The sequence below is a fragment of the Polypterus senegalus genome, chromosome 11, assembly GCF_016835505.1.
Source record: "Polypterus senegalus isolate Bchr_013 chromosome 11, ASM1683550v1, whole genome shotgun sequence".
NCBI classification, from domain to species: domain Eukaryota; kingdom Metazoa; phylum Chordata; class Cladistia; order Polypteriformes; family Polypteridae; genus Polypterus; species Polypterus senegalus.
Genome location: NC_053164.1, coordinates 141758880 through 141784594, shown reverse-complemented (window position 1 = coordinate 141784594; position 25715 = coordinate 141758880). Strand labels below are relative to the sequence as shown.

Genomic DNA, 25715 nt, shown 5'->3' with positions numbered 1-25715 from the left:
AAACGTATTAAGGAATAGGTTTGCGGCTGATTACATTTTCGCTAAATTCGCTTTTTGTTAAACTGAAAACAGGACGAGTTAAGCAGTCTTTTTTGCCTTTAAACAACAAAGTATTCATCCTAACCGCTAGGTGTCAGTAGTGTGCAGTATACTTAAAGGCAGTTCATAGAGTTTTCTTTTATTGTTTATCGGAAAAGGAAGTGCTGTACAGTGACGTGTTACCAATCAGGAAGTAGACGTTTGTTTTTGTGATCGGTGTCGTCGCTTTGGACTTTCGTGTTAGTGTTCTGACATTTTGGTGTCAGTGAAAAGTAAAATATGAATTCGGAGAAGTATCCACATTCGACCATTGAAGATGACTTTAACTATAGCACCAATGTGGCCGGGTCCAGCGTTCAGATTCGAATGGGTAACATTCTAACATTTTTAATTCTGAGAAAAAGCTTAATTAAATGGCCAGAAACCAAAGGACCAGTATTGCTTTAAATAAAAAAAGTAATGCTGTCCCATCCCCTTAGGCCAATGGTGCCATGGGTGTTGTGATCCCAGTTCGGCAACTTTGCGCTTCTTGCGTTTACATTAGTATTGCTTTGTTACTTAGTGTCCTACACGTTAGGTAAGACATCGTGGCAAACATTTCGCGTTCGTGCGTGGTGGTATAAAGTCAGATGATCGTCAATTACAACCGGCAGTTTTTGGTATTGTTCAGTTTTTACTGATTTAAACGAGCATTATTAGTTTAAAAACCATGTTAACATATAGCATTGAGGCCCGAGTTTTAATTTGGTTTTAGATTCTTTTATTTTACAAGTTGGGTAGTTTCAAACTTAATATTGCCACTGAACTGTTTAGAAGAAGCACAATTTAAGAATTTTGAGAAGAGAACTGAGTGTCCTAACTTGTATTTGGCGTTTTCAAGAAACCACAGCTATCAGTAACAGGTTGATGAATTTGTTAAGAACGTTTACCCAATAAAAACCGATTTATGTTTGTACATAGAAAGAAAAAAAACTGATTACACGCACTCAATTCCTTTGGTACTATATACCTTATGGTAAATGTTGTAAACACATACATATTTTACTTTATACACTGTAACGGAATGCATGCATACAGTATGTTTGATGTTATGTGAGTGTGAGTCTAACCCTAGTAAACAGGATTTCACCAACACCCCCCAATCACAGTTTTCTTATGTGGACACCTGCAGGATATCTAGTCTTAATGTACTGTATTTTTGAGGCCCTTCAGAGCTACTGGGAGGAGGCTCCCCCGTTCCTTGGAGCTCCGTCTGACCTGGAATTGCTTCTGGGCTACACCTCTGATGTACCACCAGTACTCCCAGTCTGGCTTTAAATGGGGCACACCTCCTCAGCCTGCTGAAACGTAGTGATGGGCATTTCAGTTCACTTTATTGATTCATGTCTTTTGAACCACCTATTTAAGTGAATCAATTAATTTGATTTGATTGACTTAGCAGTAGTATTTAGGGCTGACAGCAGTAAAAGAAAAAAAAAGGGTGAGGTAGTTAGCAAGGGTTTTGTTTTTACCTTTGAATGAATCACAAAATGCATAACGAAATAATTTATATATTACATTGTATACTAAACTATATATTAAACATGTTGATAATTCATATTGTATAACATTGTCCTGTTTGAAAGCGCAAGACTCATAAATGAACAAGAATTGGTCAACTCATTGACAGGTAATGATTCAACTCATAAATGAAATAAACAAGAATCACATGCCTTGTTGTTGGGTAACGATTCAGTTCACAAAATAAATAAAAATTGTGGCAGCCTCATTCAATGGTAATGTTTAAGCTCAAGAACCAAATGAACAAGAATCGTTTGACTCATCCCTAGGTAATAAATCAGTGAATGATACTTGCCCAGTGCAGTTGATGAGCCATAAAAAAGTGCATTAAAGCAATAACTGAAAGTAAATAATTGTTAGGAATTTGAATGATAATTTTATAAGGTTTAGTTTTGTGCAGCTAATTTGTTGAAGATACAAAGGCCCATGAATGAATTAGTTTAATATTGTTTATATATTCTCTTTACCAGTAATGAATTGTACAAAACAAACAATTGACACATTCTAACATCCATGTTTTGTTACTGCGATGAAGGGGAGAATCATCAGTGACAGAGTTTTCATTTGCCAGTAATAATTGAGTTCAGGAATCATAAGGGAAGTGAATGAGTATTAGATGGGCGGTACTTGCACATGTTCTTTAAACATCTACCTGTGAAACAAACAATACTGATAACATGTCATTTGTGCTATAGCACTTCCTTACTAAATTGATTTACTCATGATTGTTTATCAAATTATATGACTTGCTGAAAAGAGTCTTTCAAAAAGTCTGGGAATCGCCCATTGCTAGTGAGTCAAAGTAGAAACTGGTTGGATTACTGAAAAAGTATATTTTACTTTAGAACTCTTAAAGGTACCAGACTTTAGAAAGTATAATAATGGAGAATGTTAATATGATTTTCTAGAAATGAAGCATCCAAATTATATGACTTACCCACACTAAATTATGTTTACCACTTGAACCTTGACAGAACATGCCATGAGTTTCTGTGATGAAAATCTGACTTAAGGGGGCATTCCAGTTGAAAAGTCTGAGATGGAACACAAATTTTACTTCCTACTACAAATCGAGTGCAGCAGCAGCACTGAGGGCAAGTCGGCTATCAGTTCTGAATATGGAGCTGATTAATTTGCCACAATTGCTAATACCAAAATATTCACTTATGCATTAATTTTCTGGCCCTGTTTTTTCCAATACAGTTTTTTTTGGAGACTAAAGATATCTGAACAGATGCAAGTACAGAGCTAGAATTAACCCTGAATGGAGTGCCAGGCAATTTCAAGGCACATTTATTTACATACCCACACAGGACAAATTTATAGTTTTATAAGGTCATTATTGTCACATGTGCAGAGTACTTACCTGAGCTAACTGACATGCATCACGTCAGCACTCTCCATCTCCAGCACCATGATTAGTGAGTATATATGCAATAAAATATGAAACTTCTATTTATGTGACTATTATTATACCGTAAGTGATCATTTGCTTTAATTTTATTTGAGGTTCAATGGATTGGCTTGCAACTGTAGCGAGACTTGTAAATTTGATAATCAGCAAAAAATAGTTAATACTATGAGGACTGGGAGTGCTGGGCTGGAATTTGAACTTGGAACTCTGGCGTAATGAGGCAGTAGCACTAACCATTTTGCCACCTTACTTAATATGCATAATATTAATTTAGAGTTACAGATTAACCTAAAATACTAATCTTTGGGATGCTTTTGTATACTAAAGCACCCAGAGAACACCCACAAAGACTTTGATAGAATATGCAAACTCCATACAGACAGTGCCTGAGGTGGGATTGGAACACTACTCTCAAGATCTGTGATTCAACAAAGTTAACCTCATGTTACCCTAGGTCAAAATATACATATTTGAAATATTAATCAAAATAGACCCCGTATGTGTATGTTATCAAAATGCGGTAATGAGGCATGTTTTTTGTAAAAATTAGGGCAACAAAAATTTAAGTGGCTTGCTTGTTGAGAAGTAAACAGAAATAAAAAATGAACTTTGAATTTTAATATAAATATTATGTAATTTTTAAATGTCCTCTCTAGACACCCCTGTTTGTGCTTTACAGACCTAAAACAGCAGGAGAGGTGGCACTTGGTCCTGGTTGTTACCTGTCTTGCTTTTTATTACAAACATTTCTCTTAATCATTGAGTAATACACTTCAAGTAATCAATCCTTTCACTAAGACCTTTAGATGTGCTTGCACCATTCAGAAAACTGAAATTTATGTTTTTAGGATCAAAATCCCTAATTCCCAGTTCATCCCGACATATTCACCTCTGTCTCACAGACTGTTCTTTGCATCTTTATTTTCCTTACACAGGACATAACAATTCATGTTTGTTTGTATTTGTGTTTTTTGTTTGGATTAAGAAATTACCAACTTTTTTCTTTTTCAGATTTTTTACGTAAAGTGTACAGTATTCTTACTGTTCAGATCATGCTAACAACAGTGACCTCTGCTTTGTTCATGTCCTGTGATCCAATTAAGAACTTTGTCCATTCAAGGTAATGCCTAAAAAAGTTTTGTGTACTGTTGATAAGAAATATTAAGACATAATCAAAGTCACATTTTCAAAATTCTATTTTGAAGGAGTACTTCACCTGAAAATTAGATTTTCATATGGTACACAATGTAGTTTGTAATGATGGCCAAGAAAAATATTTATTTCATGTTTTCATGCAGAACTAGAGGAAAAAAACTTTGATATTATTAAACCCAACGATGACACAGGCTGGCCTGTGGAAAATGAGATGAAAAATGTCCATGGAAAAAAGAATTTTTTTTTATGTTACTCCGGATATTTTGCTAGTATTGCATAATCAGCATGTCCTTTACTCAGTCATATGCACAAATTTTTTTTGCTAAAATATTAAGTTATTTCCATAAAAAGCAGCATACATTGTAAACAGGTAAATGTATTTCCATAATTCCATGCTTTTGAATTGAAGACCTGCCTCTCTCTGTCATTCATTGGTCAAAGGTTCTGTTTTAAATTCAAAATGCAGGAATGGGAATGCATTTTCCTGTTTATGCTTTTGTACAGCACAGGTCACCATTGAGTTCCATTATATCACTAAAATTTTTACTTGGAAATGACCATCAACTGTGACAGGTAAGTAACATATAAAAACTATAAGTAACATATAAAAAATATACCATTTTTGGGTAGAGTATTCCTTTAATATCTGCACCACATTGCTTTGAATTCCATATACCTAGCTGCAGTCTTTGAAGCTTACTTGTTCTCTTTGTGTTGGCATTTATTTTCCACTGGTTTTCTGCAAACATCCAAACAAACTGTGTGTATGAACTGTTAATAGTACACTGGTCTGATATAAGTGTGTATGTGATGGGGTCATGCGGTGGACTGGAAACTCCAGGGTTGCTGGTATAGATTCTAGCTCAGCTGCAACTCTGATTTGAGAATGTTATGTTTTAATGGTGTTTTAAACTACACTATAGTACTCAAAATTAAGATAAGTTTAAATCAAACAAGATTGTCTGAAATAAATCTACTTTTCATTTGTGCCAGTAATAATTTAAACTCTTAAGGAGTCATTAACTTTTTTATGGGATAAGCATTTGTAGTAAATGGTAATGGTTTGTCTTTTTTTTTCTTTCTAGCCCAGCAGTAGTTTTGATAGCAGCTCTTGGATCTTTAGGACTTATAGTTGCCTTGTCAATTTACAGACTCCAACACCCAACCAACCTCTACCTTCTTCTTGGATTTGTAAGTATTATGGAAAAGTCCTAAACTGTTGCTATATTATGTTGTATTTTTCCTCATTTCTAATCTTGTGTAAATAAATATTTTTTTCTTCAGTCCTCTTTCATAATAAATCAATCGATACTTTTTATAGCACCATTCAAATCATTATTGTGAAATAATGCAGTACAGTTTAGTATAAGCCAGCAGAATGGGACATTACTTCAAGTGCATGCACTAAATTTACAGCATGGCCAGTGTCTGTCTGGAGCTTGCACATTCTTCTTGTGTCTGACTAGGTTGTCTTTGTGTACTGCAGTTTCCTTCCTATTTCCAAGACTTGTGTGTTGGAGGAGGTGGCAATAAAGAAATTGTCCACGAAGTTAATGTGCCTTCTGACGAACTGGTACCCATACAATAAAGAACCCTTCTCCTTGTCAACATGTACCTAATTAAGCAGGTTCTGACATGAAGGAATGATTTAATAAAAAGTAAAATTTACATGCTACATGTTTTAATAAATTTTATGGAATAGGTATAATATTTGATTTACTTATAGTCGGAGACTACAGCACATAATACAACTTATCCATCCATTATCCAACCTGCCATATCCTAACTACAAGGTCACGGGAGTCTGCTGGAGCCAGTCCCAGCCAACACAGGGTGCAAGGCAGGAAACAACTCCCGGGCAGGGCGTCAGCCCACCGTAGTACATCTTATCCATTTCTTAAAATTACTATTTTTACTTCTTACAACAGTTACAGAAACATATATTCTGATCTTTTTAGTCCTAAAAATCATAGCTGTATTCCGAATAAAGCTGGAGGTTATATTTCAGTGTGTTTTTTTACAGCCATTCACAGCAGAGGTGAAAAAGCAATCATAATTTTGAATTGTGTTCCTTTTTATTTCACAGACTCTATCTGAGGCTGTAACTGTTGCTACAGCAGGTAAGCAATTCACAACCAGTAATACAATGTATGTAAAGAATGTACAATATGTGACAAGATAGATTATGGAAATATTGTACTGTATTAGTGGTAAAATAAAAGTATACCTTTTATATCATACTTTAACCATGAAAACATCCACACAAAACTGTCAGTTCCAACTGTTTCTTCTTTATACAGTAGTTCTGTATTGATTATACGGTAGTTAATATTTAAACACTTTTCTAAGGTTGATTCTTACTTATTTTTACAGTAATCCCTCCTCGATCGCGGGGGTTGCGTTCCGGAACCCCCTGCAAAAGGTGAAAATCCGCAAAGTAAAAAACATATGTTTATATGGTTATTTTTATATATTTTAAGCCCTTATAAACTCTCCCACACCCTTATAAACATTTCCCACACAGTTATACAGCATAAACCCTTTGTATTCTCTTAGATATTACGGAAGATTAATTGAAATTATGTATATAAACACACTGTTTACATACAGTAAAACCTAAATATTATTTTAAAGATATCGAGTGTCTCCGATATTACATATGTTACAGCCATTACGATAGACAGGCCACCAGCAATAAATACATAAAATGCAAGAAAAATAGTATACAGTAAATGTGTGTACAGTGTCACTAAACGTACGTACATGTACTAAGTACTGTACAGAGAAATGAATTATGGTTACTCACCAACAATGACACGTCTGGTACAAAGACTTGTCCGATATCGATGAGTTTAGTTTTACTGCACAACAAAAGAGAGCGTTACAGCTCTTCTAAAGGAGCCTCTTCAGGCGACTGTGTAGCACCACCGTTGTTCTTCTTCCGGCAGTCTTCAATCCAAGTCTCTAAAGCAGATTCCATCCGGACTACTGCCTTATTACGTTCACTTACAACTCGTTTTGCGCCCTGGTTAATAGGACACTGCGACCGTAGATCTTATATTCTTTTCCTCCTTTTTAAATAAAAAGAATCGTGGACTCATTGATGCCGTAGTGGCATCCTACAGCGGTGTAGCTTTTCCCTTCCTTCAACATATTGAAAACTTTTACCTTTTCGGCAATCATTAGCATCTTCCATTGGCGCTTGGGCACGGCCCCTGAAGCAGTAGCAGGAGCAGATCGTTTTGGAGCCATAACGAAGGGCTTGACTACGCACAAAGATAAACACAAAAGAGCACAAATGTTAACTCTTTACACAGCGAAACACATTGATGCTGAATAAGCGAGACGAGACTTCCTGGTTAACGCCGCAGAATCGAATTCAGCACTCCGTCACTGAGCCAATCAGCATACAGGAACTTAACTGCGTGCTCTGATTGGTTAGCTTCTCAGCCATCTGCCAATAGCGTCCCTTGTATGAAATCAGCTAGGGAAACCAACTAAGGGAGGCATGTACCAGAAGTAAAAAGACCAATTGTCCGCAGAACCCCCGAAGCAGCGAAAAAGTTATATATTTAGATATGCTTACATATAAAATCTGCGATAGAGTGAAGCTGCAAAAGTCGAAGCACGATATAGTGAGGGATTACTGTATATATAATTTTAATTTCACTGTGTAGTTTAAATTGTACTTCAAGTTTTTGTTTTCTCTTTCTTACCAGCAACCATTTGAGTCTGTTCACAGTTGTTGTGTTTGTATGACATGTCTTTTATTGTTATCTGCTCAGAATATACATTTCGCAAGCATATAAAGAGACTGCACTACAAAAAAAAAGTTTTATACTTTCCAGGAATCATGACAAGAAATGAAGTATTTTGTCACTACATTCATTTTTCTGTTACTCCTTTAACTTTGACTAAACAGAAAGTTTCTCCTGTTTTGGTTCATGTTGAATTTTACTGTACTGTGCAGTCAAATTTTCCTGTACTGGGCTGGCATTTTGATTTGAAATGATTTTTGCTGTTTTTCAATTTAATTATTTTCTCAATATATACTTTTGTAATATGGTAGGATTAAAATTCTTAAATTGTCAAGTATTTGTGTTTACACTAAAACCTGATCAATATTCACTCTGTACAAGCTGAAGCCTTTAGATTTGCACTTGTACTCTTCACTGGAAACAAGTACTGTACTGCATTGTATTTGTTATGAGTTTAAAAAGACTCTGAACACATCACAGCTTTAAACAGCATGATTATAGCACAGTCCTTCACGCTGCTGTCTCTTACTATGTCCTCTTCCTCTAAACTTTTTTTAGTTTCATATAACATTTTTTGTGACAGTAGACTGTGTTACAATTGATTCTCCTTATATTTAATATGATGTTGAATCATTCAGATCTTAGAATTAAATATGTTACAGTTTGAATATTGGGATTTAAAATGAAGATTTTAACTCTTTCCACCCAGTCTCATTTTGGCCTGGATGAAAATGTGTCTTATTTGCACATCACTTTGAAGAAATGTCTATTTACAGTTTTGGCTTGGTATCTTCTATTTCTGTGTCAAATGTGAGTAGTTCTGTGGTGCTTCACTGTAGCTTTGAGGTGCCCTTCGTGTCAACTATAGGAGGTGGCCAACATGAAGAGACAGCTTTTAGACAGGGACCACTGATCACTGCACAAAACAATTATATCAATTTTCTCCACTGCTGAAACAAGTAAATTGTCTTGTAGGCAGGTTTGAATGTGGCAGTGTACATTTTAATCTCTGAGAAACTAAGCTAGCTGAACTAAACAACAAAAAGAGTTAATTATGCACAATAACATTTATGTGGGAATCTGTAACAAACAATTATTTTGAACTGATGGAGCCTTGTGGATGATTGTAAAATTTCTTAATGATTATACAGATTACTCTATTGCCTTTAACGTACTACCCTTAAGAGAAATAGTGGCACTTCTGGGATTAAATAATAGATAAGTGCATTCTGGTCAGATTGAACAGTGCAGTGAAATCACATTCAAAAGGGATATTTGACTCCACCTAGTGTTAGATAATCATACTTTGCTGAAGTCAGTACATGCCATAGATAGGCTTTTCATAGTTGGTTAGAAGTAACCTATACAAAAAATAAAAATAATAACATGCAGATTTCTTTAACTCTACAGCAGGATTAGCAAAACTTTATTATTTTTAAAACAATGTGAGAAACATATTTGTTGGGCTAGAAGATGTGTTCAGTGATATTCATTTTCTTATTACTAAAATAAGAGAAAATATCTAACAGAGTGAGACATAGGTATAGTAGAGTACAGTCTCTTTTGAATTACTGACATCCCTTTTGTGTTTGAAATGTCTCCCTTTAGGCAATACCACAATCCCGCCACACTGTTCCCTCTAATGATAATCTGAAAATAGTGACAGTGATGATATTTAGGAGAAGAGCGCAGGGAAACAAATAGACAGTAAAAATTTATAGACACAAATATACTACACATATAAGGCATTAGTAAACATAATGATAGCTGACCTGGTTTTGTTCCTGCTCTTACATGAACGCAAAGTAATCCACAATAAGTTTTGATGTGATCTTTTGTGCAAATGAATCTGTCAATTAAAAAAAAAAATACAAGGATCCCTAAAGCTAGGAGTTTTCACGACTCACCAGTTCTTGTCTGTCACAGGTCAGCCAGGTAAAGGTAACTTGAAGAGGTATTAATATTCCACTTGCCTAAAAATTCCTCCATGTTCCCCAATGCAGGAACGTTTCAATGCATCCACTTCTGGATTTAGCTGTGACAGTTCCTCTTCACCTTGACTTAAAAAGAAACGCTAACCCTTTCTCTGTTGGCAGGTATTTCAGTTATTTTGCAATAATGCATAAAAGACTATGGTGGCATCTCACAAGACAAGCTTAACAGGGAATCTTCCTGTACCTGGTTTGCTATTAATATTTAAATAATCTTCAGGAGAATATCGGTACATACAAATTAATACATGCATTTCAACAAAAACATATGCAGTTCATTAAACAGTTGTGTACTTATCGTGTACAAATAAGTAGTTTAAGTGTAACTTTGTGCTTTTTCACTTTTGGAATGTGTTGGAATGGTCATTTGCTGAGTTTGTGTATTTCTAACATTGTTAATAAAGACTGCATTGGCGACATGTTTAAGGCATGGCAGGAAATTTTTGAAGGATTAATGTAGACTTATTAAATGGAATGTGATCATTTCTGCAATTGCATTTCTAACTTAGTGTTCTTGCTTTCTGTTTGTAAACTAAGCAATACTTTTCTGTCTTACAGTGACATTTTATGAGCATGTGATAGTCCTCCAGGCCTTTGTGCTAACAGTTGCTGTGTTTCTTGGGTTGACTGCCTACACTCTACAGTCAAAGAGGGACTTCAGCAAGCTAGGCGCAGGGTAAGTGGCTGTCCAGCAGCAGTGTGACAGAGAGATGGCTTAGTGCACACACCTGCTATAAAAAGACTAAAGTTAAAAAAAAAAAAAGAAAGCTTGCTTTCATTTAATGAATCATTGTGTAATAATCTGCACTGTATTTTGTCACAAACCCTTGTTTTAAAGCAATTTGCTATATTGAAACAATGCAACTAACGTTATATTTTCTGCATGATCCTTCGAAAGTAAGAACACAATAACTAAGCCATGTCTTTATGCAGAAATAATGTCATTCCATGTCAAATCAACCAATGGCCCGCATACTTCGGACTCAAAAAGTTCTGGAAAAATCACCAGGTGTAAATGTTAGTCTGGAGACACCCTGTAAAATCTTTTAGATGTAAGATCGATATTTTTCAAGATACAGCCAGCTTACTAAGGTGGTGGGGAGGGGGTGGTGATTTTATCTGGCTTCATTTTTTCATCAAATCTCACAAGTCCATAGGAAAATAATATCGAAAGATTCACATAAAAAAAATAAGGAGGATACAGGAAGATAATTTTAAAATGTCCTGACATTCCCACAGTGCATTAAACTGGTCTGAAAATTGAAAAGACCCAAAACGATTTTTTTTCACATTTGAGAGGTTTTCTGGTTTTCTGGTCAACGTTTGATGCAGTTTCTTGTTTGTTTATAACCTTTTGAAAAGCCCTGCCCTGAAGTATGCTTTCTGGAAGCCTAAACATGGCAGTGCCAAAGACGCTAATATATTTTTTTTTTTTCCATTTTTGAAGGTCTGCTTTTACAAAGTGGTTGCCAAACATTTTGATTTTGTTACATACTACACCTACTGTTCCAGAATGCAAAATTTGAGCCTGCTAGGTGGTTGATTAGTTCTTGAGATATGGTCTTGTGAAATTGATGAAAAAATAAAGGTGTATCATATTTGATACCCTTCTCCCCTTACAAAATTTCTGTATCTTGTAAAATATCAATCTTAAATCAAAATAATTTTACACGGATACACCTGGTATTTTTTTCAGAATTGGTTGATTTGACATGGAATGACCCAATAAATATATATATATATATATATATATATATATATATATATATATATATATATATATATATATATATATATATATATTTTTTTTTGCTATCAGAATCATTATGTCTAATGTTTGTGAACATCGTTGACTCACAATTTACACTTATATAGTCTATTTGAAGCTGGGTAGCTAGCTCCAGACACTGTACAGAAGATAAGAATTTGGATTAAAACTGCAATAGATTACCTTGTACATTCAAAAAACCGATTGTGTCCCCTTCTTCAAGATGGTACATCTAAGGCAGGACACCTAAACTGAATACCCCAGAATCTCAAATATGGTGATGTTATAGAAAAAAAGAAAATAGCTGACCCATGTTTTTTCATATGTTGGTATTTGTCGATAATAATGCTGTACTGATCAGACTATTCCTAGGAACAATGCCCTTTTTGTCTTAGTAGTGAAAAGGAAATGTGTAGAAAAATGTGTCTTACAGCAACACAGCACCACTGACCAGGTTGAGACTAATCGTACAAAGAAATGGGGCTGTGATTTTATGTAAAAGAAGGCTGCTACCAGAAGTGAAGAGCAAGATCAAAAGTTAGGTGACCAAGTTACTCCCATGGAGAATACATGTAAACATATACTTAGAACAACTGGCCTTTTGTGGTGGAATACATGCAGTACTGCAGAGAACTGGGTGCCTCCTCAGAGGTTAGATCACAGTATGCCACTACACTTAACAAACCAGAAGCATGGAAGTACCGTTACAGCAAATCAGCTCACTTCAAGCCTGAAGCAATGGCATGCCTTGGTTAGTTTAAATGTTTGTGTAGCTCAATTAAGGTGCCCACCCACAGATAGAACATAGTGGAGGAGGACATTGTACATAGTTACCATATTATTGCTTTCTATCTGTTCTTTTCTGTACAATGCTTAAAATATACGAGGTGTGGCAGAAAAGTAATGAGACTGGCAACACTGCAAGCATTCTGGCAACACTGCAAGCATTCTGGCAACGCTGCGCTGTTGTCCTTGACAGAGCACGTGTATCAGTATCCTCCCATAGCTCAGTGCAAGTTTCAACTCCTTCCGTTAACTACGTGATTTTTGTGACTGCTATTAGCGAAGTTGTGTTTTTGGTTGTGCGTCACGCAAAATGGAACAGCGGAATTTGGAGCAACGTTGTGCCATTAAACTGCAAGTGTGACGTTTGAAAAGTTAAAACGGGCCTATGGGGAACATTCTTTATCCCGAGCACAAGTTTTTCGCTGGCACAAATCATTTTTGGAAGGCAGAAAACATGTTGAAGATGAACACCGTTCAGGGAGGACTTCAATTTCGAAAACCAATGAAAACATCGAACGTGTGAAGACTCTTGTGAGATCGGACCGTCGTTTAACATTAAGAATGTTGAGTAAACAATTAAATTTGAACAGATTTACCGTTCATCAAATTTTGATTGAACATTTGCACATGCGAAAGGTCTGTGCCAAAATGGTGCCGAAAAACTGCCCTCTCCATTACAGAATTTTTGACCTCAAAAGGCATTCTTGTGGTTCCCCAGCCCCCTTATTCACCTGACCTCAGTCCGTGTGACTTTTTCCTAAACTGAAAAATGTCCTCAAAGGACGTCATTTTGGGACTTTAGAAAACATCCAAAAGAGTGTAACGGACATGCTGAAGACCATACCGGTTAAAGACTTCCAGTGCTGCTACCAACAGTGGGAACAACCTCTTCATCGGTGTGTAGCTGCCCAAGGGAACTACTTTGAAGGGGATAACATTGATGTTTGAAAAAAATAAAAACTTTGGTAAATAAAAAATCAGTCTCATTACTTTTCTGCCATACCTCGTAAATTGCATTCCATGAGCCATGTAGATGTGCAACCTGTGGAAAAACAGTGAAAGCTGTGTGTAATAAGTTAAAGTAAACCATGATTCAATGTATATTGCTTTTGATTTAAACCCTCCAAAACTTTGTAACAGTACAAGTTTACAGATCAAAGCATTACATTAGAATGTGAAGCTACCATTTTTACAGGATGTGCTACATTATGAAATTATATTTATGCCAAAAATTACCGTTATTCCTACCTGTTTCAATTCAAAACAATACACTTTCCTGTAAAACTTTGTTTTCCAGTGATGATCAACAAAAGCCAAATGTATACAGAACACTACTTGGTTATACAGTACTGCTGATGCATCTAATTAATCAATGGCCACTATAACTGAAGGCTATTCTCTTAGGAAATTTCACATCCAGACATTTCATAGAGACCAAAGTGGAAAACATAAGAATTATAGGAGTTTTTTACGTGACTATAGGTACAAGTGAAAATGGCATCACATTTGACAAAGCAGCTAAGTTGAAGACTGTCAAGTGAAAAAGTCTGCTCGAGCTTCATTTAGTATTGCAAGTAAGCTCATCCGACTCAGTCTTTGTTGAGCTCTCTACACTGTGTGCACAATTATTAGGCAAGTGAGTATTTTGACCATATCATCATTTTTAATGCGTATATTCCAACTCCAAGCTGTATTAACTTGAATGCTTATTGTATTTAAGCACGTCAGGTGATGTGTATTTGTGTAATGAGGGAGGGTGTGGCCTAAGGAGATCAACACCCTATATCAAGGTGTGCAGAATTATTAGGCAGCTAGTTTTCCTCAGGCAAAATGGGCCAAAAAAGAGATTTAACTGACTCTGAAAAGTCAAAAATTGTAAAAAGTCTTTCAGAGGGATGCAGCACTTTTGGAATTGCTAAGATATTGGTGTGTGATCACAGAACCATCAAACATTTTGTTGCAAATAGTCAACAGGGTCGCAAGAAACGTGTTGAGAACAAAAGACGCAAATTAGCTGCCAAAGATTTGAGAAGAATCAAACGTGAAGCTCCCAGGAACCCATTATCCTCCAGCACTTTCATATTCCAGAGCTGCAACCTACCTGGAGTGCCCAGAAGTACAAGGTGTTCAGTGCTCAAAGACATGGCCAAGGTAAGGAGGGCTGAAACCCAACCACCACTGAACAAGAAACATAAGTTGAAACGTCAAAACTGGGCCAAGAAATATCTGAAGACAGATTTTTTTCAAAGGTTTTATGGACCGATGAGATGAGAAGTGACTCTTGATGGACCAGATGGATGGACCTGTGGATCAGTAATGGGCACAGAGCTCAACTCCAACGTGGAGGTGGGGTACTGGTATGAGTTGGTATTTTTAAAGATGAGCTAGTTGGACCTTTTTGCATTGAAGATGAACTCAAAATCAACTCCCAAACCTACTGCCAGTTTTTCGAAGACACTTTCTTCAAACAGTGATACAGGAAAAAGACCATGATTTTTATGCAGGCCAATGCTCCATCACTTGCATCGAAGTTCTCCACTGCGTGGCCAGCCAGTAAAGGCCTTAAAGATGAAGGAATAATGACATGGCCCCGCTTCCTCATCTGACCTAAACCCTATCGAGAACTTGTGGGCACTTCTTAAACGCTAGATTTACGGGGGAGAAAAACAATACACCTCTCTGAAGAGTGTCTGGGAGGCTGTAGTCACTGCTCCACAAAAAGCTAATCGTCAACAGATCAAGAAACTGACAGACTCCATGAATGGAAAGGCTTATGACTGTTATTGGAAAGAAGGGTGGCTATATTGGTCATTGATTGATTGATTTATTTTTTTTGAAATGTCAGAGATGTTTATTTGTAAATTTTGAGGTGTTTGTTTATTATTCTCACTATAACAAATGAAAATAAACAAGTGAGATGGGAACATTTTCATTTTTCCTTTAGTTGCATAATAAATCTGCACACTAATAGTTGCCTAATAATTGTGCGCACATATGTATTCCCCTGATGATGTTCACACTCACATTTCCGTTGTGAAACATTCAGGTTTCAGGTTTATTAACATTTTGGAATGACTGATAGCACTGTGTTTGTTCCATATTAAAATTAATCCTCAAAAATACAAATTGCCTAATAATTCTGCACTCCCTGTATTTATCATCGTGCTTTGCATGGGCTATTCATAGTATAATAGTAATTAATTTGATCCCCAATGGCATTTACATATTCTTGTGTCTTGATGTGTGTAATGCGTTAAATGAACAGGTCAGCAAACTAAGGCAAATGTTTGTTTTCAAAGAATCCTCCTATGCAAGTGAAAATCCAGCGTTAAAACTTCTTTTCTGTCTTTTAAGGCTTTTTGCTTGCTTGTGGATTTTGATCATCGCAAGTTTCATGAGAGTAAGTATTCATTTTAATTTTATAAAGTGACAACACTTTAATGAAATACTTAATTAAAGGCTGAAGGGGTAGAATATAAATTAGTCGAATCCCATTATTCTGTGTGAAGCACTGCAGTGAAAAATATAGTTGCAGTTCATCCTTGGGGATATCAACCTCAGTTTTGTGAGATTACTATGGCTGCTAATTTTAGTCCCACTAATTTTTAATTATGGGACTTTTGTCAAATAAAACAATCTCCTATTTTAGCTAATTTAATTTAATCTATACTAATAAAAGGCAAAGCCCTCACTCACTGACTCACTCACTCACTCACTCACTGACTCATCACTAATTCTCCAACTTCCCGTGTAGGTAGAAGGCTGAAATTTGGCAGGCTTATTCCTTACAGCTTACTTACAAAAGTTGGGCAGGTTTCATTTCGAAATTCTACGCATAAGGGTCATAACTGGAAGCTATTTTTCCCCATATAATGTAATGGAGTCTTGAGTTGGAGATGGCGGGGAGTTTAGTGTGACATCATCACGCCTCCTACGTAAGTACGTAGAGCACAAGGAAGAACTCCAAACAGCGATCAGCACAAAACGCCATTTCACAATTGAGAAGGCAGAAAAACATTATGAAGCAAATGATGCATACAAGCATATTCATAAGTACAGCTACTGCGGAAACAAAGCACGGCGTGAACCGTAAGTTTATATTAAATTAAGTTCATAGGCTACCACTAGCGTTTGTAATTTAGTGCCTGCCCATATAAGGCCGTCCATCAGCGGCAATCCAATACAAACACTGCCGGTAAATATTCACGTGTGAAGGACTGTGCTTATGCAGAGGAAGATGAGATGGTCAGGGTGGTGTTTGGCACAAACTCATTGAAACTGCGAGAGAAAGTTTTAAGTGCGGGTCTTAGCTGACATTACAGATGGCACCAGTACAGCTGGGAACCTTCGATGCAAGAACACCAAGCGGCTCCGTGAACTGGCGCAGTGCACAGACAAAAGCAACAGTTCCAAAGAGTGCTGAACAAAACCGAATTACACAATTGAGAAGGCAGCAAAAAATATGAGGCGTCTTATACATAGAATCATATTCATAAGTGCAGCTACTGCGGAAACAAAGCACACGGTGGAAAAAGTGAATGTCCTGCTAAAGGAAGACAGTGTAAAAAAAACCCGTGCATGCAGTTTGTCACATCACAGATAAAAGGAAGGCGAGCTGTTTATTGATGCAGTAAGGAACTAATCGATGAATGAAACCTCTTATCTTTACAGCGATTGACAAACACGGAATGTAACTTGAACACATCCTACAAATACGAGCCTGATTGAAAGAAATAATGATAATCAAATCCTTGATGACAGCAACATTCAATAACACTCACAAAACAATTACTGTATATTGACAATCATGTTACGTTATTTTTAAAATGTTCCCTTTTCTTTTCATAACTTCTACTTCTCCACTGCGATACGGGTATATATATAAATGTATATATATACCCGATCTACAATACATACTTTAGCATAGACAAGCCACACGCTGTGGCTAATTGTAGAGTCTTAAGCCTCTAACGCCGACATTGAGGTTGATTCCGAGAGGGATGTACTGACTATGTACGCGTGCTACCGATTCATTTTACCTTCGCATCTCCTTGGTTTGGGGACGTATGAAAAATATTAGGTTAGCAGAATCATGTTACGTTATTTTTAAAATTTTCCCTTTCTTAGCACAAGCACAGCTGAGAAGCTTGATGCATGTACTCCATAAGCGTTAAAAATAACGCATTTAATCACACTTTCAATTCCAAGCAAGCGGGAACTTTTGTCAATGCATGATTTCCTGGTACATCCATTACACTGATGCACACATCACAGCTACAAAAATGTTAGAGTCGGAATAAAGCGCGTTCCTACGACTGATCATTTCGACTCCGAGCGAAGCCTTGATAAAAGCATGGTTTTGTGCACACTGAAAAGCAAGCAAAATTAGATGCATTACAGAAAGCGGACTTTGTGGCTCTTACTGGGGATCATTGGACTTCCGTGACCGTTAGTAATTCTAAATACATCTAATTACAAAATGTTCAATGATCACACTGTTTTAGCCTAATGTACAAAATAATTTTGGCTAATGTTACTCAGAGTTTAAAGAGTAAGCTGGTCAAATTACCTTTTATGTTTCTGACTTATTTTTTTTAAGAAGAAAAACTGCACTTTATGGTGAAATTTTGGTTATTATTATTTAAAGACAATACTATTCTGAAAATGTACTTAAAGTACTTAAACTACCACTTTATTTTTAAGTCTGCCCAATTTTAACCAGGGATGATATTTTTGTTTCTGTTTTGAATTCAAATGCAGTTTAAAGGCTTTTTTTCAGAAATTAAAACAGCTTCAGTTTACAATATTCATGTCCATGTCTATTATTTGATTCTGTAAGCCCACTAAAACCGTTTTAAATAAAAAAAAACATTTGCGATTTGGGGCAAATTTACGTGTGCGATTACATACGATTAATCAAGATTAATTCTTACACAGCCTCTAATTAATTGGATTAATTTTTTAATCGAGTCCCACCTAATATATATATATATGTAGATATATATATGTAGATTTGTATATATATGTGTATATACAGTATATATGTAGATATGTATATGTTGTATATACAGTATGTATATATATGTATAGATGTGTATATATATATATATATATTTATATATATATTTATATATATGTTTATATGTATATATATGTGTCTGTGTGTGTGTATATATATATATATATATATATATATATATATATATATATATGCCAGCAACACTCATATCAATGACAAAACAATTACATTAACAATCATCTTACGTTATTTTTAAAATGTTTGCTTTTCTTTTTCATAACTTCTTTAACACACTACTTCTCCGCTGCGAAGCGCGGGTATTCTGCTAGTTTTTTAATAATACACAGTGTGAATACTTCCAGACCATGCTATACTTTACAAAGTCTGATTAATGTTCTGATGTGAGAGTCAGCTACTGGCATCTTACTCCAATGCAAATATCCTATTTGTTTAATAAATGTCTTGTAATGTGGTAATTTGTCACTGTACATTTACAAGCTTTTTAGATGAAAGTGACCTATTTAGTATCAATACCTCTCCACTGGGCCTCTATCTCTTCCTGCTCATCAGAATAGGACAACATTTTTTAAAACCTTTCAGACAAGTGCATAAAATTTTTCTTTCAGTGTGAGAAATGGTGTTTTGCTATAGGACATAACACAGTGATGGTAAACCTATGGTATACCACAATGTTTTAGGTGAAACACCAGTGTTCACCAACACCCAAATTTGAGATCCTGCACCACTCTGAAGTTAAAATGGATTCTCACTATCTGTATCAGCACTTCATCTGCCATCAAAAAAGCTGCACAGTTAAGTTGACTTCCAACAGGGCGACCGGACGTTTATTTTCATGGCACAAACAGTGATATCTGCAACTACAGTCTTCAAAATGAGCGCACTATCAGTGTTTATGTGAAATCAGCTTTTGCATTTATTACTTGTCTGCAGTGCCTAGAATTATTTTGTGCCACGAGCCAGTTCAACAAGCGTGGAAGCTCTGAAACACAAATGAAAAAAAATTATGGGATTATCCTTCTCTTGTACGTATCCTGCACGTACATAAAACTTAGGCAATAACCTTTATCTTGTACGTATCCTGTATGTACTGTTTGTAATATTTTCATGTACTTACAGGATATGAATGAGGTGAGGGTTATCATATAATTTTTTTTCATTGTGTGGTCCTGAGCTTCCCTAAACAACACTGCTGCAGAGGTAAAGACGTTATTAGCTACAAAGATTATTGTGGTATACTGTCTCGACAAGAGTCTGCAAAGGCCAGTGCTGAAATTGTTTTCCCTCCATGGTTACTCTTTTGCAAAGGGCAAGTAGTCTGCATTTTTTTACATTTTACATGTCTCTCAACTGTCCTTCTTAATCCGTTCTAAAACTGGCTTATTTTCCACATCATACTTTTGCAAGACCTTATTCTCAGTATTAAACAACATTAAGGCTGGAGTTATATTTCACGCGATGCGACGCATGCTGCAGCGGACACTCCTGCTACGCAAGCGTTGTAGTGTTCATACTTGTGTGCATACTTTACGTAAATCTGGAGGAATCCACCAGGTGGCAGTGCGAGATATTATCATGGTGAGAACAGGTTCGGCTTCTCTGTGTTGTGAATTGCCTAGAACACCCATTAAATTCTGATGACACCTTACCGCAATATCTCTGAAAAGGATGTTTATTGATTAAATCCATCAATCCAGGGATGTGTCCATTCCAGCAAGCATTGGGCACGAGTGAGAAACAGTCCCTTGACGAGGCCTCAGCTCATCACAAGGTGAATACAAGCACACACATACTCTAGCGTCATTTTAGCGGCACCAGATCCCCAAATCTGCATATCTTTGGAAGGAAAACGGAGCACAGTGTGGAATACAAGCAGGAAATACCAGCAACATAACTCCCTGCGAGACAGCAGTGCTATCGCTCCACCACCGTGACACCCCATGTGTGTAATTAACAGTATTCATTATTTAAACGAAATTATATGTAAAATGTAACATACACACTTTAATGCATTTCATCATGAAAGTGATATCAAGTATAAATCTAAAGATTCTGAATGTGCAGAGAGTTGGAATATCATACATTTAATTTGCTCTGTGTGGCGATCTATTGCTGCTTTCCGCTGCTGTCAGGTCCAAGAAGCTCGTAGCGATTAAAAACTGGGATGACGTTTACGACGGCCTGCTTTAATGATAAAGGAAACTACGAGGTTAAAGTAGACATTTCGAGATTAAAGCCGAAATTTCCACTTTAATCACAAAATACATGTTTTCACCGTGTCCTTTATTTTTTTCTCAGTGGTTCAAATACTGTATAACGTGTGGACTGGGACCCGGACACAGGCAGATGGACAACATAGTTCCACCACACACTGTTTATTTTATATATTTTATAACTATTATATACAAATTTGTGCACTCACACACCCCAGTGCCTCCAGCACCGATTCCCCCAATGTCCAGGCCTCACTCTTTCAGTGCCTTTCTCTTGGCCGCCTCCCGTCCTCTCTCCAGCTCTGTCCTCTTCCACCCGACATCCACTGCTGACTGGAGGGAGGCGGCCCCTTAAATGGGAACCCGGATGGGCTCCAGCTGTTTCCCGGCAATCAGTCCTGGCCACACCCCAGTGTGGCGGAAGTGCCGGCTGCGCACCCGGAAGCCGTCCGGGTGTCCCCTGTCGTCTTCCCCCCAGCACTTCCTGGTGTGGCGGAAGTGCTGGGCTCCAGGGTTCCTCAGGCACCAGGGCGCCGCCTGGCGGTGGCCACGGGCCCCTACAGGGCTGGGCTTCCAAGCCCTGTACCCGAGGCCCCCAACATAACCAGGATGGACGCCCCCTCGCGGTCTGAAGGAGGCACAAGCCCTCCTCTGGTCCTCCTGGGTGTCGGCCGGGGACCACAAACACTATACATTATGTTGCTGCTGTTAAGTTGCAAAAATAAAAAAATAAAAAACACGACACAAAAGATGGTATGTAAGACTATTAAAATGTATCTTGTCATTACGTTCGGGTACTATCTACATGTGACAGAAAGCCTCTATGCCGATCCTACAGGATGGATGCTTCGATGTGATGAAGCAAAATGCCGACATACAGATGCATTCGTGGTGCTTTTATATTCAAGCGTCGCATATTCCCGATTGTAATGACACGGTACATTGTAAAAGTCTCACATACCATCTTTTGTGCCGTCTATTTTTTTTGTTTTTCAACTTCACATCGGCAACATAATGTATAGTACTGAGAAAAAAATAAAAGACACAGTGAAAACGTGTATTTTGTGATTAAAGTGGAAATTTCGGCTTTAATCTCGAAATGTCCACTTTAACCTCGTAGTTTACTTTATTATTAAAGCAGACCATTGTAAACGTCATCCCAGTTTTTAATCGCTATGAGCTTCTTGGACCTGACAGCAGGTAAAGTAAAAAAATAAAAAATAGACGGCACAAAAGATGGTATGTGAGACTTTTAAAATGTATCGTGTCATTACGATCGGGAATATGCGACGCTTGAATATAAAAGCACCACGAATGCATCTGTATGTCGGCATTTTGTTTCACCACTTTGAACCATTCATCAAACAGCAAAGCGCGCACATCGATCCCCGAAGGATCTCCATAGAGGCTTGCAGTCACATGTAGATAGTAAACAGAGACTCTGACGTCACATTCCGACTTTTAGCACACTGCACCCCCCGACTTTTTGCTGGTACTGCAACTCGCGCACGCGTCGCGTTAATTTCTGAGGACCTGCTCAGAGGACGCATGAAATGAACGCTGGGAACGCGTGGCAGCCATGATGAGGGCGCGTTCTGAGCGTGAAGTATAAACCAGCCCAACATTAAAACAGACAAAAGAAACCGACTGACAGATGAACTTAGTGCGGCTTGCTTGGGCTTGTAGTGCACAAAGTACCTACCTTCAATTTCAGGACTTGTCTATTAAAACTCAGCAGCAAAAAGTCATTAATTGATGCATTTTTACAAGCTCAGTTATCAGTGTGCATATCATTTTCTCTACTGTAAGTCACTGATTTTTCTTTTACTTTTATAGTATATGGCACCACACATGATTGGGCTGTATTTTTTTTAAATTAATGACTATGTAAAGAATTGTTTCTCTTATGTTTAGTGGGGGTGACTTGCCAGCAGAGTCAAATTGGGCATTTTCAGAATTTTTGACACACAGAGCCCAAAAGGTTCTCATTCGCAAGTAAACATCAAATTCTCAACCTCGTTTAATACAATTAAGGGTTATAGGAGGCTGGAACACAGCAGGAAACAGCATGGACAAGTGGCCACTCTGTCTCAGGGCCAACTCACATACACACAGCTCACACTGGGACATTTTTGGAATCAACATTTTTCTTCCATACATGACTTTAGGGATGTTTGAGCAAAATCTACACAGACATGGGAAGATGGTATAAATTCCACATGGATAATGTCTGGGCAGAGGATTGAAACCGAGGATACTGGAAGCCATGATGAAGGCGAAATAACATTTGAGGATATATTTTATGATGTATTTGGGATAGCAAAATGAGCAGATAATGAGCCCAGTTAGACATAAAACCTAACAAAAAAAGTAGCTGCATACCCTTCAATTGTAAGCCATTAGCAGTCCAACTCTCTCTGCCATAGAAAACACTGAACTTTATATTGAAAGTTTAACTTCACTCTTGTTTTTTTCCTTCTGCAGCTCTTCTTTCATAGTGACACCATGGACCTCTTATTTTCAGCTGCAGGGGCATTGGTGTTCTGTGGATTTATCATCTATGATACCCACCTGCTTATGCATAAGCTATCACCTGAAGAGTACATTTTGGCCTCAATCAACCTGTATTTAGACATCATCAACCTTTTCTTGCATCTTCTTCGTCTTCTGGAGGCAATGAAGAAGAACTAAAATATGGAATAGATAAAACGAATTGGCTTATTTGGGTTCTTGGGGAACAGGGATGTGCAGGTGGTTGTTATTTTTCCAGGTGTTTCTAATAATGTATGATTTAATATATGATTTTACTTTTTTAATGTGCAATATGAACAGTACCTCTCTCTTTGTGTCTTTTATGCAAAGTATTTAAATGTTTAAGCACCAACTTGAATGAAGTGTTGTTTCCTGCATCTTACTGCAGTATTTCCCATGGTTGTTGTGGCTAACTGGCCTCTGAATGTCTCTCCTGCTAGCAGTGTGTTTCGAAAGCCTACTTTATAGATTTATTACTAAATAACTCCCTATGTTTAAATGATAGTTTGCTCAAATTACATCCTTCAACAGATTCATTAATTGGCTGCATTTATGGTAGTGACAAGTGTCATAATCCAGCATGCCTGAAAAGGGAAAATAGTGTTCCTAGCTGCCCGTCATGCCCATAAATGTTTGCCTATGCAAGTCCATGTATACTCTGCCAACAGCCCACTACAAATACATTTCTTATAATAAAAGGGAGATATTCCAAAAGCAGGGTATCATGCTGGTTTAAGATTTTGGGTTGCAGAGAAGCTGGCAAATGCTGAAAATCTCAGATGAGAACATAACTGACTACATGCATTGTTAATGTTTATATGAAATGTTTCAGGTGACTGTTAGTGAAAGAAATAATAAAGTGATTTAATGTGATGTTTTCCTATATTCATGTTCTTCTCTTGGAAACAAACCGTTCTCTACACAGTTTAAAAAGTCTAAATACGAGAATTCTGACGAGCTGCAAATATAAATGAAGTTTGCAAAGTAACTAGGTGAATGATTAACTTTGATCCAGAACAGCTGTTGAGTATATTGTCCTTGTTGTTTCAATTCTCTGAATTATAGTAAAAATTTGTTTCTGGGTCAAGAATACATTTATCATAAACACACTTGAATTGGGGCTGCTGTGTACCATGCATCCTGCACGAGGAAGAGATGTATGTTGCAGTGATGTGCATGTCCCATACATTACGACGACACTGGTTTTACACTTCGAAGATTAAAAAAGTGCAAGTGTTTTTTAAACTTAACATATTTAGAAACTGAACTTTGCATGAGTCAAATTAACACTGGAAATGAGTGATGGACTAATAACATCATGACATAGATCTGTCAAGGATTATGGGTGATAAAAGCAAAAGCTAATGTTGTGCCAGGCATATATTTACCTTAAAACTTTACAAGAGACTGTGGAGCACCAATGTATCCGAAACAATCTGCCAAATCCCTGACTGAATGAATGAAAATTAAAAAACTTGCCAAACCAACTGTATTTTCCTTTTATTTAATGGGAGATAACCAAGCACTATAGGTATCTTTGAATTGCCGTGTCTTTAATGTGCCTGTTGTAAAGAAGTCCTGGTGCAAAAAATACGGTAGGTGAAAAACATGAAACAGTGTGTAGGTTAGCCAGCCACAATGATAATTAGAAAAAGTCGTTGACTACAAAGAAACTTAGGCAATGTGTCTTCTTCCTCTTAATCTTTTCCCATTTCTATGTGGGGCTGATTGCTTGATCACCTTCTTCAAACATCTCAGTCCTGCACCATCTCGCCAGTCAAGCCCCTTTCCTTCAGATCTTCCTTTCTGTTATCCATCCACCTCAACTTTGGCCGCCTCTGATTTCTCTTCCCTTGTACTTCCATTCCTATCACTCTTTTGCCCACATATTCATTTTCTCCCCACATCATACCACTTCAACCTACTTTCCTGTACTTTCCTAGATATCTCTCCCAGTTTTGGTGTACCCCCGATTGTCTCATTTCTTATTCTGTCCTTTTTTATAATGCCACACATCCATCTTAACATTCTCAGTACTGCCGCCAACGTACATGCATTCCCATTACTGACAATGTCTCCACTCCATACATCATTGCTGGTCTTATCACTGATTAAAACCTTACCTTTAACTTTTACTTAAATTCTTCAATCACAAAATACTCCTGATACCTTCTTCTAATTGTTTCATTGGTGCTGCACATTATGGGTTATCTCTGCATCTAATTTTCTGTTTTGGACTACCACTGATTCTAGATGCTTACATTTATCCTCTCCTTTCATTAGCTCTCCCTGAAGGCTGTCTTCTGAATCCTGATCATCATTAAACATCATATATTCTGTCTTCGTCCTGTTTACAGTATCTTGAACCTTCTTACTTGCAATACCGTTCTCCATTCTTCCGACTTCTTCTCCACTTCTTTTTTCTGGTGCTACACAGTACGTTATCATCAAGAATCATGCAC

The 25715-nt window shown here is 37.1% G+C and overlaps 1 protein-coding gene across 1 annotated transcript; it reads left to right on the top strand.

Moving 5' to 3' along the window:
* The first annotated feature begins 216 nt into the window (after positions 1-216).
* On the top strand, positions 217-24730 carry tmbim4 (transmembrane BAX inhibitor motif containing 4). Its single transcript, XM_039769716.1, has 7 exons — positions 217-409; positions 4025-4133; positions 5254-5359; positions 6255-6288; positions 10476-10593; positions 15826-15871; positions 23206-24730. The coding sequence occupies exons 1-7, from the start codon at positions 319-321 to the stop codon at positions 23410-23412; spliced, it is 711 nt and encodes a 236-aa protein (XP_039625650.1). The 5' UTR covers positions 217-318; the 3' UTR covers positions 23413-24730.
* Positions 24731-25715: the final 985 nt, after the last annotated feature.

Coding starts and splice junctions, on each gene's coding strand:
- tmbim4 (XM_039769716.1), top strand. CDS start 319: ATGAATTCGGAGAAGTATCCACATTCGACCATTGAAGATGACTTTAAC. Junction 5,360..6,254: donor TCTACCTTCTTCTTGGATTT/GTAAGTATTATG, acceptor TTTATTTCACAG/ACTCTATCTGAGGCTGTAAC. Junction 6,289..10,475: donor TGTAACTGTTGCTACAGCAG/GTAAGCAATTCA, acceptor TCTGTCTTACAG/TGACATTTTATGAGCATGTG.